General features: G+C 43.6%; 1 protein-coding gene across 1 annotated transcript in view; it reads left to right on the top strand.

The window, feature by feature from the left end:
• Positions 1 to 531: 531 nt before the first annotated feature.
• Positions 532 to 18,064, top strand: part of LOC308367702 (MOB kinase activator 2-like) — a 48,844-nt gene continuing 31,311 nt past the window's right edge. Inside the window, exon 1 of the mRNA XM_080841692.1 lies at positions 532 to 966. Within this exon, the coding sequence (XP_080697818.1) occupies positions 950 to 966 (17 nt within the window). The 5' untranslated portion in view covers positions 532 to 949. The remainder of the gene's footprint in view (positions 967 to 18,064) is intronic.

Here is an 18,064-nt window from a genome sequence, read left to right on the forward strand (position 1 = left end):
ATGGTGGTGGGCGAATTTATTTCCATCAAAGGGAGGCCCACCAGGATTTGTCCGTTATGCCCGTTGTAGCTACACACTGAATAGGCCTGTTCCCAACAAAACGGCGAATTTTACGCGCAGCAAACAGCAATTGCAGAGGTGATAATAAAAAACTAGGCTACAAAGTAGGCTAAAGTATTTTCAGAATGAAAGCCAAGGCATAGATAGGATAGTCCTGCAGCCTGTATAGTTTTTATTATGCTGCTCGATTCTCTCAAATCGTGATTTTGTTTCATGGCCTACTACTAATCACCGAAAATAAAGACATTTTCATCGTTAAATTGTAACCAAACCAACATAGGCCTGAGTACCATCACCAGGGACCAGGGCAACAGTCGACGTTAAACTACAAATCCCATGAATCCTATATGCTGAGCCTTCTATGGGACGGAACACATCCACGGAAGCGAAGGTGGGGGTCGATTCTGTGTTTACTTCCGGATTCCCTACATGAAGCAGTAGAGTAGACCGTAACTGCATCGGTAGGGGCTCAAGAGTCAACGCTAGGGTCCATGACAGATCACGGACTAGCGGCATCCTAGGAGACACGTCAAGCCCTGTTACTTGTAAGGGAGGTTCGACCCACTGGCAAGCTGTCGCGGCAGCGCTATTATTGAGCTGAATTTCTTTTCTTGCTAACCGTTGCCCGGTTCACAACCGTCTTTCATCTCAAAGTCAATGCAGTCCGCTTGTGGAACAGCCAACTATTAACGGTACTGAACCACTCATGTCCTCATGTTAACCGAGCCCTGAATCTGTAACTAACGGGGGTATCCAGAATTTCTCGACGTCAAAGACCAGTGGCTGCTAGGAAGGGGATTTGATCCAGGATATAACTGGAGGTGGCCGAATAAAGTAGGCTATCCGAGGGGTCGCGTCCAGCTCCGTGGATTTATCCTTGGCCGTAAACATGGACTGGCTAATGGGGTAAGTGTAATTTCTGAGTGACAGGTTTCTACGCGTTGTTTGGGTGCAGTAGCCTATATCCGGGCAACATTTCGCCACTGACAGCGATGACAGCCGCAAAGTAGCCTTAAATGTGACCGACGAGTCGTGCATAATCATCCACCCCTTCACTCCCCAAATCAAGCTGATTGCGAGAGCCTAATGTCACTTTCAGTACTGTAAGCTAGTTGTTCGTGGAATAGAACCTTTGACAGTTCTCCCGTTCTCTTTCACTCCAAGTCTGTTCTAAAGTAAATGTCCTAACCAAGGTTGCTTAAACACTTATTTGGTAGTGGTAGGAGACCGTTACGCAGGCTTGCTTATTTATAAATCAGATTCTCTCAATATTGCTGTGGCGTGTCACTTTTCATTTCGCTTTTGCATGTCATCTCGTTGGCCGGGAGACATGATCTATTCAGTGATACCCTCTCTCTATCTGAGAAGGCCTTCTCCAGAATCGGACAGAACACAGACACACACACACACAATTAAAACAAGTTAATGCAAGTCAATTACAATGTCATCTGTTCAGGGCAGTTAGAAGGTTCATTTATTTAAAGTCAGTCACTGGTTAGGCGGTTGCTCTGCCAAAGTCACAATAAGCAAACTGATACCTCTGCTAACAGTCTTCATGACCTGTGCAAGACGGCCGGCTGTATGGCTTAAACGTGTCTGAATTTTATCAGACAGAAGAATGCTTTAGAGTGGTAAATATCGCGGAAAATAAGATGAATCCGACTCCATGAAATTATTAAAAGCCCTCCAATATTACCAAGCATTATATAAGATATTGGCAAAGTAATGGCATGGCACGCGATGAGTTAAAATAAATGGGCAGTTTATTACTACAAAAAACGGTACGCTTAAATGTTACAAGTATCAACCAAGCCGAATGTAAGGTGAAACCCCAAATGGAGAAGCAAATAACAATTGAATAAACAGGTTGGATGCCAGTTAAACCAAATACCCTTGAATGGCGAAATGAGAGAAACAAATCCCAATCAGGATAAGTGAATAAGATAAAGAGATGGAGTGGGAAGAGATAAGGTGGAAATTGAGAGAGAAAGACAGAAAGAAATAGAGTGAGTAAGATAGGAAGAGGAAGAGCAACAAAGATAGAGAAAATCAGCGGGAAGGAGTTTGAGGCTAAATATCTTCAAATGGTTCGTTAAATACCATAACCACCATTTCCATACATTTACACCAACCAATCCAATGGTATTGTCCCGTGTCTTAAGTCCATGCCCTGTGGCTCAAGTAGCTGTTTGGTTGTTTTTTATTCCTGCTGAATAGCACAGAGCTGTCCTGGAAGGTGATTAATATGCAGAACTTAAGTGAACACTCTATTCAAATAATGTAACAATGACAGGTAGCTACTTTATATCGCACTGAAACCATGACCAGACTGCTGCCCACAAAAGTGGATCATTTAAAGACCAAACATGAATATACTACATTCATATATATTTGCACATAACTTGAAACTCGCAAACATCCTTAAGTTCTCTCTGTGACAATGGGAGATGTTGTAGCCAACGACCAGGTGTTAGGAACGCAGGATATGGTAATTAGTTAAAGAGTGGCCAGGATAGCACTGACTACAAACAATGGAGATCTTTTGGTGTGGGAAGATCACAATGGTCCTCTGATGCGGTGTAAACTGCATTAAACGTTGAAGCCTTCACAATACAAGTTCAAAACAAGTAAGGATGGGTCTTGTCAGAGCATCTGGAGGTCAAACATGTTTTGCATTTCAGGTTAATGTGTGAATGTGTTCTCGTTTGGTCCTCACTCTTAGATGTGACAGGTTGAAAAAGGCGAGGTTATTGACTGCCAAGTCATTGATGAGTTGAAAATGAAGATGTGAGATGATGAAGATGCAAGCTTGTATGCTTTTCTGAAAACTGGTGAGATACACACTGACATGCTTTTAGCACAGCACAGTCTCTGTGTGCCATATTTGGGTGTTTACTCCTGTGCCAGGCATTCTAATGACCTCTGACAATTTTTTTTACAGTAATAGACTTAGTATAGACTCTGTCCTGTTCCTGTTCTGTTAGTGCATGAACACAATCTGTCTGTATAGACATTAACCCCTGAACCGGTCTTCTATTATCAGAGACAAACATGTCAACACAGCTTCATGCTCAGATAGCAGTAGATCATTGAGAGGCCCATGTAATTGAGGAAAAAGAATGGCTAGAAGCAAATGAAGGAGTTCTAAGTGCAGGCATTGTGTAAAGTTCGAACTGCATATGGAAATGGGATGTCTCTTACCGTCACAGCATTTCGATAGAGTAATAATTGATGTGCCTGTGAGTGGCTAAGTGACTTGCCTCTTTTAAATCATCTCCTTTCCTCCCATGACCAAGGCATTTTTCATTCATTATGCGGAGGTGATTCAATTAAGGCCAGACAATTAGGCTACATTTCATCCAGCTGCTCTCTAGGCCACTACTTTTGGGGCTAAAGCTTGGTTGAGTAATTTGCCCCAGTCTGTACTGAATGCAGTGCCTTCTTTCCACCCCCTCTAATAACTAGGCATGTCTGGTCTGCTGTCACCATTAGGGCTCTAACGGATGCTGTTGATGTCTAGTTTCCCCAGGCTATGAACTTCTCAAGGTTACGGAGGTGCTTGCCCATAGTGTGGCTTCTACCAGCACACCTGCCTGGATGGCTACATGCAGCTGTCAGACAGCTTGAATTAGCCTTAGCCTTCCAGCGCCAAAACTGCAGATTTTTGACAGTGGTCGGGCCATAGTGGTTTACAGTATCAGGCAGGGAGGTATCTATAAAGGTCAGATGTTTGTTCAGAACTTTCCTTCATCTCAGTTAAGACTAGATTTAGGCCTAGAAGTGAATGCACCTCATGTTTCAATTTTTTTTTTTTTTTGTTGTGTTTAGTTTTTTTTAGCTGGAGGAGGTAACAGCTAAAAGAAAACACTGCTTGATCCCTTTAGCTCAACCTGTCTAATCGTTAGTTTCTCATGAAACATCTCTATTGTGTTCTGAAACTCCCTTCAGAAGTTGTCAGGAAATAACAACTTCTCCACCAGTGCAGCTGTAACTGACCACAGTGTAAGGCTGATGATGTGTAATGAAAGTGAGACTCTTCAGCTTGTTTAATCCTCAGAGTTTCTCAGGTTGCTGCTCATGGTTTCCAGTTCAGAAGTTTGATCTGAAACCCTGAAAGGAACTAATCTGTCTAGCTCAGTTATTCAGTCCATCTTTTGATGAAATATAGGCTTAGCTTCTTCCATGTCACATGTTATTACTTGAGTCTTGATGTGGGGAAAAGTCACATTCATTGGGTACACAAATTAAACGTTTTTGAATCCTGAATGATGATGATCGGGGTGGTGCCAATGCGCTATTTAACATAACATTTATTGGATGTGGGGAAGTCTGGCTAACCCCTACGAGGAGCCTGCTGCTTAGGCTGCATGTCTGAGATGCAGTGTTTTGCGGGCTTGCAATTACTGTTCATCACACATTCAAACAATGACTTGGCTCGTTTGGCTGACACTCTCTCTGCAGACCTTCTGCAGTAAATTTCCACAGAGTTTCTGTGATCACTCAGGTCAGTAGCTGGTAGCAGGCAGCAGTGTGTCCTCAGAACATCACAAGCTGCTCTCCTACACTGGCTATCTGCAATCACATCTGGAGACGGAGCTTCTTCCCTGCTCTGATCCACTCGGGGGACAGTGGGAGAGAGTGGGAGTGGATCGGCAAACCCCAAATAAGCCATTTTTAGGCTTGACTTATACTGTGCCATGAACCAAGAAGCTGTCTTTTTTCATTGCTAGGTTGTATGAAATGTTATGATATAATTGTTCTTTTAATTATTTAAACATGGGAATTGTTTTGTACGATTAAGTAATAATTAACTGTAATTAACTGTACTATCTTGTAGGCATGTTAGGATGGTCCAAGTGTTATTTTCTCAGTGCTCAAGAAGTTTGCTTACTGTGAATCACTTCATCAGGGCTTAGTCCCATGTTGTTTTGCTTTTGCTGGTCAACAATGATGATGCACTTGGACGTTTGCGTGCTTGGCCAAATATGTACTCTGTTGCCCTGTAGACCCACACAAGCTTTCGGAGCTGGAGGGTGGAGGCATCAGGGAGTCGCCAGGGAGTTGTTGCTCCGTGCGTGTTCCGCCTGGGTCTGCCTTCTCATCGTGTGAGCTCAGCCCCGCATCACTTTGGGCAAAGATTTCTCATTTCCCCCAGAGCTGCTGTCCAGATCGTGTCATCTGGTGGTTGAGTGCTGATTATGGCGCACAATGAGCACCAAAGGCCCAGTGGCTGTGTGTGTGTGTGTGTGTGTGTGTGTGTTGTTTTTGTGTGTGTGTGTTTCTTTTGCGATGGAATGAGAGGCTGTCTTTTGGCCTTTGCATGCTTTGCTAATGAAGGGGCCACTTTGTGTGTGTGTGTGTGTGTGTGATCATTCATTCATTCATTAATTACTTTGAGAAGTGCGTTGGGACAAAACTGCATCGTGGTGTGTCTTAAAGGTCAACGTCTCATCCTATCAAGCAAAGTGTCACAGCTGGTGTAGGGAAGCAGGATTTAGGCATGCCAGTTGTGTAGTTGTTTAATTATCAGGCAAATTCAGTCAGCTTCGAAAGACTGCTGCCAATGAGTTGTTGTCCCTAGCCCAACTGGCAAAGTGCTGTGACTGAGTTCCACCACAACCTCTGTGTGTGTGTGTTTTTGTGTGTGCGTGTACGTGCGTTGTGTTTTGTTTCGTGGCAGGTGTTTGCTGAGTGATTGGAACAGAGCACGAGTCTCCACAGGGACATGGCAGCATGAGCAAAAAAGCAACGCAGAGACAATGAGGGCAAAAAACATCATGTCTCACCAGGGCCTATTTAAAGAGCTGGAGGAAAACGGTCAAAGGGGAAGGAAATTGTCACTCCTGGGGGGGTTGGGGATGGTGTGTGTGTGTGTGTGTGTGTGTGTGTGTGTGTGTGTGTGTGTGTGTGTGTGTAGGGCGGGATTGTTTGAGGGGAGATGCTGACTAAAGTGATTCACAGATGGCATGCTTTATTTTTGAACTTTGTCCTAAAATATGTTCCTCTACTGTTGAAAATAAAGAATGTGACTTTTAAGCTCATTCTCTCTGTTATTGAGACATAGCCTTGGCAAACTAATGGGGAGGAGCAGTCTGATAATGGCTTCCCACTGGTCAGTTCTAGAATTTATGTTTGTGTAATTAAAACAGTCCTCCTATGATTTGTGATGACATAGTGCCTGTCACCAGGACAACGTAAGGGCATCAAGGTCAACCTGTATGTCAGTGGACTCTCTTCTCTCTCTCTCTCTCTCAGTATTTTAGCATGGAATTGCACACCGCCGCCACCCCTCCGGTCATTGTTTGTCTTAAGCACATATTGATCAGGAGTGGTTGTTTAATTAAAATCTCTTATCAGTTTTTTTATGGGGCGTTTTCCTCTACTGTGTCGCTGCTTTTCTTTGAGCAGTACAGCATTTAAATACCCCCCAGAGTGTTGCTGGCCATTATTCTTGAGCTGGGATTGCTCAGCTGCCTTTTATGTGTCCACATTCACTCCTCACTTAAGAGAATTTACTCGATTCTCCACTAAATGGGGGCCGGCGGTCAGACCATTTATTCAGTTCGACATTTCTTTTGACAGGCTGGGTTCATGTTGGGTGAAGAACTCTACTGCCCCTGGTTGGTGGAAGGTGGTTTTTCCACCCTGTCCACCAGTGACATGCCCCACAACTGGGATGCATCTGAAAATGCCTGCAGATGACAGGACTTAGAGTTGTATTGAAAGTCTGAGGTATACTGGGTGTAGAGGAAAGGTACAGTGCCCTGGGGCGCTCTCGTGCTGCTAACCACCTGCTCAGGCACACGCATCCTCTCAGCCGCACAAACTGTGGTCTGTCCGTCAGGTAGCCAATAATCCATGAGGTTGTGGAGGCTTCTACCTGCATGTTTTGAAGCTTCTCTTGTAGTTAAAAGCACTGGAGAAAGCAAACAAGATGATCCTCGCCGTGCTACCTGCTTTGCCCTGACGAGAGTGGGCTCGCTGAAGCTTCAACTCCAACCTCGGGGTGATACTGCAGTGGGTCCAGAGAGGGTCACGTCATCTTTAAACAGTGCGTGAAGAAGCCCTGACTGCACTTTTGTGAGGTGACAGTTGCAGGTGCGTTATTCGCAGTCTCTCTCTCGTCCTCTGCCAATGTTGTCTGCTTCAGCACCGGGGGCATTAGTGATCCTGCATGATGGCAGTATCGCATTCATTCACAGCTGCCTTCTCTCTCCCTCTCCCTCTCCCTCTCTCCCTCTCTCTCTCTCTCTCTCTCTCTCTCTCTTTCTGTCTCTCTCTTTCTCTCTCACTCCTGGCGGTGGAGGCCTGTCCTGCCAAAGCCTGCGGTCCATGTTAACAGACGATTTTGAGCTTCAGTGGATGAGAACAAGCCCATCAGTTGCCTGAGCGCTTAACGTTAACTGCCTTTTGAGAGAGAGAGAGAGAGAGAGAGAGGACATGTTGGAATACCACTGCGATTAAACGGTCCGAGTTGAATGAGATTCTGACATGGAAAGAGGCTTGTTCTACTCAAGCACCACGGAAGCTAAGCCGTTTTTGGTGTCATGCCGGTTTGTGACTTCCTGGCTACTTTCAGCTGTAATCGCAGGGAGACAGTATCCCAGAAAAAGCACCATCATCATCCAAGATAGAGACTTAGAGAACGAAAGTCTATTGTGAGTGTCAGTGTGACAGACTCCCTCACAGTTAAGTGTGGAGACCGATTCTGTCAAGCATCCTTTTTGTTTTCTCAGAGCACGGCCTCTGGGTGTCTGCATCCATCCTGCACTCTCATCCCTTCCTTCACTCCTCTATCCACCCCTGTCTCTCCTTCCCGGGGCTTTTCCTGCGTGGGTGACACGTTTCGTCCCGCTTGGTGTCGGGAGCAGCCGCAGCAGCTTCCGTCCGGCCTGAGACTTTCTGGGAGGATGCAGGATGACAGCCTGCAGTGACTGAAGTCAGGGGTGCAAGGATGATCATGCTTGACAGTCTCGAGCTTGAGTCATGCTATTCCTGTGACTCCAATGGGGTCACTTTGTTTTTTTGGCAGCGACACAATAGGAATAGGAGTCCACATTAAGAGGCCTTAGAGCTGAGGAAAATGTCATGCTGATGCGGGATGGGAAGAAATGAGAGAGAGAGAGGGAGGGAGGGACAACTTGAAAGATATGATGAAAGAGAACTGGAAGGACAAGATGGGCCTGTTCTCCCTCTACACAGAACCACAGATGCACAGAATATGGGATTTTCTCTGGCAGGGAGTGGCATCCAGGTCTGCAGCCTAATTGGATTACTCAGGCTTACATCACTCAGGCCTAGGCCACTCAGACCTAGCTGGGCAGGCGCAGAATCTAACCAAGTCTGACCAGTTCTCCCTTCACTGTTCATGGCCACCTGCAGTGGACCTGAGTGAGTGGTCGGTGAAGGCCATAACATTGTGATGATTTTAACTCCCTTCCCAGGCCTTTGGTTTTAACAGAGGAATGGGAAATTTGACGTTTAACAATTAGACGATTGGGTCTTGGTTTTGGAATTGGTCAAGCCCAAGCCCAAGCCAGACAGTAGTCTGTGTAGGGTAAAGGATTCTAGGTAAACACTAGCACACACTGTAAAAGGTCAAATACGGCCCTACAGGACACCAAGATAGTCCTCTTAGTCTGAGAACTGTGTGGTGAATCATTGGTCTCTGTCCCTTTTCATCCTTACTTTGGGATGTTTTGGTGTGTGTGTGTGTGTGTGTGTGTGTGTGGGCTGTAACCCGATTAGGCCCTAACTAGGTACAGTATGTTTCTGTCCCCTCCCTCACGTTCAGACTATAATGCTGTTTTTATAGGTGTTCCATTCCTGCGCTCATGACAAATTTCTGAGGATGAAAACCCTACTTTGTTCCTCTTCACTGCCATGCCTATTTGTGTGTGTGTGTGTGTGTGTGTGTGTGTGTGTGTGTGTGTGTGTGTGTGTGTGTGTGTGTGTGTGTGTGTGTGTGTGTGTGTGTGTGTGTGTGTGTGTGTGTGTGTGTGTGTGTGTGTGTGTGTGTGTGTGTGTGTGTGTGTGTGCGCGCGCGTGTGTGTGCGAGCTGTTCTGGCTTCCAGCTTATCAGCCCAAGAATCTGCCCTCGAACCAAAACAAAAATGAAAACTGAATTAAAGCCTGCATGACAAAACTCTCATTTGGTGGCACTCAAGCTCCATAAGGGCCCAGTTACACGAGTGGAATGTCCAGATTGGGCTGTCTTCTGACCTGTGAAGCCTGTGTGCTGTATGGACCAGGCGATTCAAGAGCACAGAGTTATCTGTCATTCGCTCGCACGTGCCTTAAACTAGTTTGCCGCAGCAGCCGTTCTAAAACACACACACATACACACACACACACACACACACGTACAAACACACAGACACACACACACACGTACACACACACGCACACACGTACACACACATACACACACACACACACACACACACACACACACACACACACACACACACACACACACACACACACACACACACACACAGGGTCACCTCGTGTGGCTTTAACACTGTGGCCCTGCCTGCCTGCCGGAAGCAAACATGGTGGCCTCTTGTTTGAGCGATCAATAGAACATGTGAGAGGCGCAGTGAGATTAAAGAGCGGCTAATTAAACAAAGCATATTGAGCTCCATATGCCTGCTCTTCCTGCTGACAGCAGGCCACACAAGACCCACGCAGGGAGCCCTCTCTCTCTCTCTCTTTCTCTCTCTCTTTCTGACTCCCTCCATCTCTCTCTCTTTGTTTTTTTCTATCTCTACACTCGTTCTCCCTTTATAGCTCTCTTATTGGGTGGAAGTTTCTCCTGGCTCAAAAATTGGGGGGCAGTATAGCAGTTTTTAAAAGTTGGACGAGATCAGAGTACAGTTTTGTCGGAGTGTAACCGTTTTGAACGAGACCAGGAACGCAACAAACCTGTTTTATCCAGAACTATATTGAGTAACACCACTCCAGTTGACTTCAATAGAGGTTGTTTTTCCCAGTATGGCAGCGCATGTAGCAGCTCAAAAGTTGTAAACATTGGTCTCAGTAAATGCAACCCTATCTGTTTTAGTGGAAAACTTCTGGATTTTTCAACCTGGGCCCTAATTTTTATATTTTTTTGGGACCAAACTTGTTCTAAAGTTATTTAGGCTAACGATCGAAATTGGTCCTGTATTGAGTTAAAAACCGGCATTGACTGCACCTGCCCTAGTCACTGTAAATAAAATAGAAATTGACTGATCATTTACAGGGCCAGAACTGTGTAAAAACACTGGACCTTTTTTTTGGGCACAATCACTAAATGGACAGCTAGACCGATATAAGAACAAAAATATTGTGATCATGTGTTCGGCTGTAAGGCCCAGTCCTAGTATATGGTCATAAGAAGGACAGATGAACTCATGTGTCATTCCCATTAGCCATCCAGGATGTGCACTATGTAGTTCTGTGTATCCTTTGAAAATGTGAGAAAAGATTCAGATTAAAACCTCTTACGTCTGCTTTAATGATGGTGATGGTGAGGCCATTTGAAAATAATCTCTGCTTGGTGCACTCAGTGCCCAGGGATGAACATAGACTCTGGCCCTGGCTGCTTAGAGAAGACTCTAGTCTGACTCTCCTGGAGTGAAGATCTCAGTGCTGGTAATAGGGCAGATTTCTATGGATGATTGTCTGTGCGCTGTTGAGATGGAGGCAGCTGTCTGCACTCATTGTAGACAGAGCAGGATGGGAGAGACCAGGAGTTGTACTATTGTATGGGGGAGTAGGGTGATGGAGGGGCTTAGGGTGTGCCCTCTGGTACTCCATTGACTTGGACTCGCTCCAGGAGAGGAAGGGCAATAACCGTAAGCTTGAGCATGGAGCCCGAGTTAGCCGGAAGGGAGTGAGTTATCTGAGGGGTATTCGAGGACACTTCCTGCAAACTCATCATCCTGGAGCTACTCGTTAGGCCTATTAATCAGGGATTACAAAAACTCAGGAAATTGGAAATGGCACATAGGTTGTGTTTTATTGGCGAATGTGGTAACATGCAATTAAGTTGATTTTGCGCTGCCTAGTGAAATATGACATACGCTAATGCTGTTTATTTCAGGCTTTGTGAATATACAGCAAAATGTAGCTCATAATCCATGGCGCTTAATGGAATGATCAGGGGTTTACAGATGTAGTTTCCACCGGGTTAGACAGTGTCTTCACAAATGTGTGTGTGTGTGTGTGTGTGTGTGTGTGTGTGTGTGTGTGTGTGTGTGTGTGTGTTTGTGTGTGTGTGTGTGTGTGTGTTTATATGTGTGCTTGCATCTGTTGGACCCACACACTCCCCACTTGACATGAGGCTCTTGTGTCACAGGGAAATTGTGTTAATATGGGATTAGGCTTTGAAATCAGTAAACAGGCTTAAAGACCATCACAACGAGTGTCGATGAACAAAAGGGATAAACATGTAGAGGATTCTCCATTCACCCAGAACTACCCCCATCCCCCCTACACACACACTCGGGCAATAATATGGTTACATGTAGTTTATATTTAGTCATAACCTCTATAGGGTCAAAGGACAGGTCGGATATCAATATGGGTTGCAGCCCTGGTGAGCACTTGTTGGCCAGTTGGACTATAGCTGGGACACTCAAGCAGAGAGAGTGACAGGAAAGGTGTGTGTGTGTGTGTGTGTGTGTGTGTGTGTGTGTGTGTGTGTGTGTGTGTGTGTGTGTGTGTGTGTGTGTGTGTTGTGGTGTGGTGTGGTGTGTGTGAGTGTGTATCTGAAGGACATGTTGGTATGGAAAGGGATAATATCGGTGGTGCCTGCTGTTTTTGTTCCAGTGGTATGCTTTTACAGCATATCTCTATACTGCTGTCTGTTACCATTAGAGACCGTTTTCCCTCAGTTAAGACTTCCTCAGTATGCTCTCTCTCTCTCTCTTTTTTTTCTCTCTCTCTCACACACACACAGCCCTACAAACTCAAACACACACAAACTCTCTCCTCCCCCTCTTCCTCACTTGCTGTAAGTCTCTCTCTTTCTCTCCCTTCTATCTCTCTCAGGAAAAGGGGATGTTGTGAGGGAAGAGGGGAGCTGACATGGTGTACTTCCTCCCATTCATGCTATGAGAATCATGGCTGCTGATCTCACCCCTAACTCAGCATGCTCCCCCGTGCACTGCGTAGCATCAGAGAAACACACACACACACACACACACACACACACACACACACACACACACACACACACACACACACACACACATGCCCCGGCTCACACACAAGCACACACATTTCTCTCGCAAGTTCAATCATACAAATATTTGCCTGACACTTTTTACCAATCCACACACATCTTTGTGTCATGTGTTTGGTGCTGCCTCAAGGGAAACGGATTGGCATGGGTGTTGTCAGGGCAACCATTCATTGCCTCAGTGGAGCAGTTCTGTCCAATTTGTTCTCTGAGATTTGTTATAGACCCTTTTTGCAGTCCAGTAGCCATGTCGCAGCTTGTGACTGATTTGTGAGTGGCTGTGATATACACTTGACTCTCTGATGATCCGGGTGGAGTTTTAACCCTTAAAGTACAGGCCTATGCTCCCCTGCCTTTCCGTGACACCAGCGCCATCCTTCACTTTCTCAACCTGCGGAGCTCAGCTCAAGTGCAATGAGGTCACCTCTGCTGGGGTGTGGCCCTGTCTGATTTGATTAAACAGATTTGTTTTTGGGGTGTGTGTGTCTGCAACGAGGAGACAAGTGAGCATACATGCACGCACAGACAGACAGACAGACCCATAAAGTATGATCACACACACACACACGTACACAGACCCATGAACGTATAGGTGTACTTCCAGTGTAAGTGCGTATGACACAGACATATGTGAAAACACACACACAACACACACACACATATACATATATATATAGGCCTACATATATATATATATATACACACACTTCAAAATGAATATGCACACATAAATACATTGTATTGACTTTACACACACACTTAGACACACCGACACACATATTACAAACAGGATATTTATAGAACATGGAATTACTACTGTTGCTCCACAGGCTTTTTCATAACCTCTGGCTGATTGCTGGGTTAATTATGGGTGGATGTAGTGCGGGCTTTTAGCTGAAATCGATAGTGCCCACCACACCACTCTAATTAATTCTTGATAGTTGTGTGCCCATTCAAAATTAAATTCACAATTTTACAGCTCCATTAAACGGCAGCATAATGAAAAAGCATCCATTAAGCAAAGGGCCTAATTGTTTTATGGGGATACGGTGCTCCGTTTACATTGCTGTTAAGCATTCTTACTGATAAATCAATGCTAAAGTTTCCATTTTGTGGAAGTGCACTGTTTTATAAAGAGGAGGCTGAAGTTCTAGCGCTGCAAAGAAGCTCCTAAGAGCTCCAAAGAGCTCATAAATCTATTCTTTAGCGGCACTAAAATATTTGTATCCACAGTTACTTAGAGCCAATTCGCTTTTTGACTTACCTTGTCATGTTAAATCACCACAAACAAAGTATCTTCTGAAATATATGCTTCGATAATACACAGGGAGCTGGTACCTCTTGTTATCTGCCAACTTACAGAACTTACAGATGGATTACAGTTAGCAATGAAGTTCGATACAGAGCATTTGCAGCAGCCATATTGGCTGTTCTTGAAATGAGAAAAACTAAAGAATGTCTGTGTCTATCAAAAAGTTCTGTACACGCCAGGATTACGGCATTTAGGATGGACCTGTGAGCGTTGGATGGCGTAAATATCTCGTAAACTGTAGGACAAGATATGCTGAAATTGAACGCAAATTGTCTGATCCCCACGATGTTTCTGACAATCAAAAATAGATTTTAGATTTAATTGATTCATTCAGACTTAAGCTTTGTGGAGAATGCAACGTGACTGGATAAAGTCTGGCTGTGTCATCATCATTTTCAAAAGGTTACATATTTGCCTATGTGCATGTCGATGTAAGGATTGTTAGGCTACCAAAAGTCAATGAATTCATGTGGAAACCTCCATGATCTTCAATTTGTTTGTTTTTTGTCGATCCAGAATTTGCCTCGAGTACAAAAACAACAAATTTGTTAACAGACTATTTCCTTCAATTTAGTTGTTTGACTATAATAATCAAATTGTGTCATTATGAAAAATAAACTACTTAGTTATTATTAATGCTATTATGTTATGCTAAAAATATATGGTTAGTCTATAGACCTACTAGATCTAAGGTAAATAAAAGAGGGAGAGTTCATTAAACATATTTTGAAGAAATAATTTGTGTAATCAGTTAGCCTCTTATACATATTCACACACTATATAAATTATAAGTGTGTAATTGGCTATTACTTTTGACATAAATACTATGCTTCAACCAGTACCTAAAGGTACAGTGTCTAGTTTTTAGTGGCATCTAGTGGTGAGGTTGCTGAATTGCAACCAGCTAAATACGAAAAAATGAAAAAAGCCTTTATTACCTCCGCCAAGGAGGTTATGTTTTCGCCCCTGTATGTTTGTTTGTTTGTTTGTCTGTTTGTCAGCAGGATTACGCAGAAACGCATGGACCGATTTCCATCAAACTATGTGGGGAGATTGGGTAATATAATGGCAATAATTGATTAGATTTTCAGATGTCAAGGTCAAAGGTCAAGGTCACAAGGCGGAGGTTTGCATTCTCTGAATGCTCCCATTCTTGTTGTCATTGTATTTGCATACACAAAATTTGGAATACCCTTCCCTTTACAAGCATGAGTACCTATGGTGGACGTCAAATGCCATAAAAACGTGAAAAGCTATGTCTTTAGTTTGTCCGTTCTGTGTTGCTGTAGAAACATGGCGGCGCAACATGGAAGAGGACCCACTCCCTATACAAAGGGGTCATTCAATGCTAAAGAAAACACAACATTACAGTTACTTAAACACTAATGAAAATATAATCATGAATATCATATTCCATTTCTATTATCTATTCTATTACCATATCTATAGATGTCACTAAAAACTACACACTGTACCTTTAAGAAATTACCTACACATCATCATTATCAGTTTGATATGAAAACTGTATCTCCCTCCCACTTTACTTTTGTGATTTCCCTCCATTACCAGTGTTGGGAAAGTTCACTTTCTACATGAACTAGTTCAGGTCATAGTTCACACATTTATAAATGAACTAGTTCAGTTCATAGTTCATAATTCAAAATGTTGAACTAAGTTCACAGCTCCAAAAAATGAACTAGTTCAGTTATTTTTTTCAATATGTTGCGAGCTATAATTTTTCTAAATCTCTATATGTCTGCAATACCGCTCCCGGCCTCTATGCAACTTCGACGCTCTCACACTTGCCAGGCATAGACAGTCGGAGAAAGCGATTGGATACAGGACTGTTAATGGTGTATTTCTCGCCTGGAAGTCTCTAGAAATCTGGCACCTTATTGAACGAAATTAAAAAGAGTGAACGCAGACACCAGAATGAACGCGTTCATAGTATCGTTCATCAGGCAGTAATACAGTACGTTCAGTTCACGTTCACCAAATTATGAACAAGTTCATGAACTTTCGTTCAATGAACTCGTTCAGGTACACCACTGTCCATTTACTGTATAGTGTCGCAAGTTTGACATAGAGATTGCTTCACCGTTGAGTTCAGAGATCCACACACACACAAACTATCAATCAATTTGTGGTTTGTGAAAACAGAAATCAAAAGATACAGTGAGTAAGTTAAGGTAAAATGTGTAACTTAGAGAAATTAGAAGTGTAGGTTATGTCTCCATTTGCGCAACTCTAACCTGGAAGTCGAACAGTGTCTGGCTGACGATGTAAATTAAGAGTGAGACTCTGTGGCATGTTTATTTGTGAAAGTAACCCAGAAATCTTGCTTGTTTGATTCCCTTTGATTCATTTTTTCCCCCACACAAAACATGCAAATCAGAATTTAGTCTATCTGTCAGCGTTGAGGTCTTAAACAATAACAATGCTGTCACTCTTATCAGCAACATCATGGCCTCCCATACACAGTTCCCCTCATTGAATTTACTGTTTTACGGCCCGTGTGTGAAGCATCAGACTTGTTGTCGGTGCACTGGTGGAGGACTGCCTGAATGTTCAGCTGGAGGGAGGCCTGTGGAAACAGCACCCTATTGAGCACACTCATTAGCACAGAGTGTGCGCTCGCCCGTCTCCTTGCGGGGGCCAAGGACTTTGGAGAGTCGCTGAGCATGAAATCTCATCTTGTCTGGATTGTGTAAGAAGAACTAACAGGGTCCCTCAGCAACATACCAGGTCTCCTCCGAGCGCCTAATCACCATAGGAACAGCCTTGCTTTCAGATACATCTGACATATATATATATATATATATATATATATATATACAGCCGCGGAAAAAATTAAGAGACCACTTCAAAATTATCAGTTTCTCTGGTTTTACTATTTATTGGTATGTGTTAAAGTAAAATGTACATTTTAGTTTTATTCTATAACCTACTGGCAACATTCCTACCAAATTTCAAATAAAAATATTGTCATTTAGATCATTTATTTGCAGAAAAATGACAATTGGTCAAAATAGCAAAAAAGATGCAGTGTCTTCAGATCTCGAATAATGCAAAGAAAACAAGCTCATATTCATTTTTAAACTACACAATACTAATGCTTTAACTTAGGAAGAGTTCAGAAATCAATATTTGGTGGAATAACCTTGATTTAAAATCACAACTTTCATGTGTCTTGGCATGCTCTCCACCAGTCTTTCACATTGCCGTTGGGTGACTTTATGCTACTCCTGGCGCAAGAATTCAAGCAGCTCGGCTTCTTTTCATGGCTTGTGACCATCCATCTTCCTCTTGATCACATTTCAGAGTTTTTTTTATGGGATTCAGGTCTCGAAATTGGGCTGGCCATGACAGGGTCCTGATCTGGTGATACTCCATCCACACCTTTACTGGCCTGGCTGTGTGGCATGGAGCATTGCCCTGCTGGAAAAAACACTTCTCAGAGTTGGGGAACATTGTCAGAGCAAGGGGAAGCAATTTTTTCTTCCGGGACAACGTTGTACTTTGCCTGGCTGAGGTTTGTAAAAGACCATAAGGATTGAACCAAAGCGGACTGGAGGGTCTCCTAGTTCGTCTTCTCTGATGAGTCCAATTTCACAGTAGGTGCAAGACTCTGTGGCTTGTAGGCCTCTCCAGGTCTCCGTCTAACCATCAGACGACCATGTGTTGGGCAAAGCTGAAAATTGGACTCATCAGAGAAGATGAACTAGGAGACCCTCCAGTCCGCTTTGGTTCAATTCCTATGGTCTTTTACAAACCTCAGCCAGGCAAAGTACAACGTTGTCCCGGAAGAAAAACTTGCTTCCTTTTGCTCTGACAATGTTCCCCAACTCTGAGAAGTGTTTTTTCCAGCAGGGCAATGCTCCATGCCACACAGCCAGGCCAGTAAAGGTGTGGATGGAGTATCACCAGATCAGGACCCTGTCATGGCCAGCCCAATTTCGAGACCTGAATCCCATAAAAAAAACTCTGAAATGTGATCAAGAGGAAGATGGATGGTCACAAGCCATGAAAAGAAGCCGAGCTGCTTGAATTCTTGCGCCAGGAGTAGCATAAAGTCACCCAACGGCAATGTGAAAGACTGGTGGAGAGCATGCCAAGACACATGAAAGTTGTGATTTTAAATCAAGGTTATTCCACCAAATATTGATTTCTGAACTCTTCCTAAGTTAAAGCATTAGTATTGTGTAGTTTAAAAATGAATATGAGCTTGTTTTCTTTGCATTATTCGAGATCTGAAGACACTGCATCTTTTTTGCTATTTTGACCAATTGTCAGTTTTCTGCAAATAAATGATCTAAATGACAATATTTGTATTTGAAATTTGGTAGGAATGTTGCCAGTAGGTTATAGAATAAAACTAAAATGTACATTTTACTTTAACACATACCAATAAATAGTAAAACCAGAGAAACTGATCATTTTGAAGTGGTCTCTTAATTTTTTCC

This window comes from Sprattus sprattus, assembly GCF_963457725.1.
Source record: "Sprattus sprattus genome assembly, chromosome: 7".
Taxonomy (NCBI): Eukaryota; Metazoa; Chordata; class Actinopteri; order Clupeiformes; family Clupeidae; genus Sprattus; species Sprattus sprattus.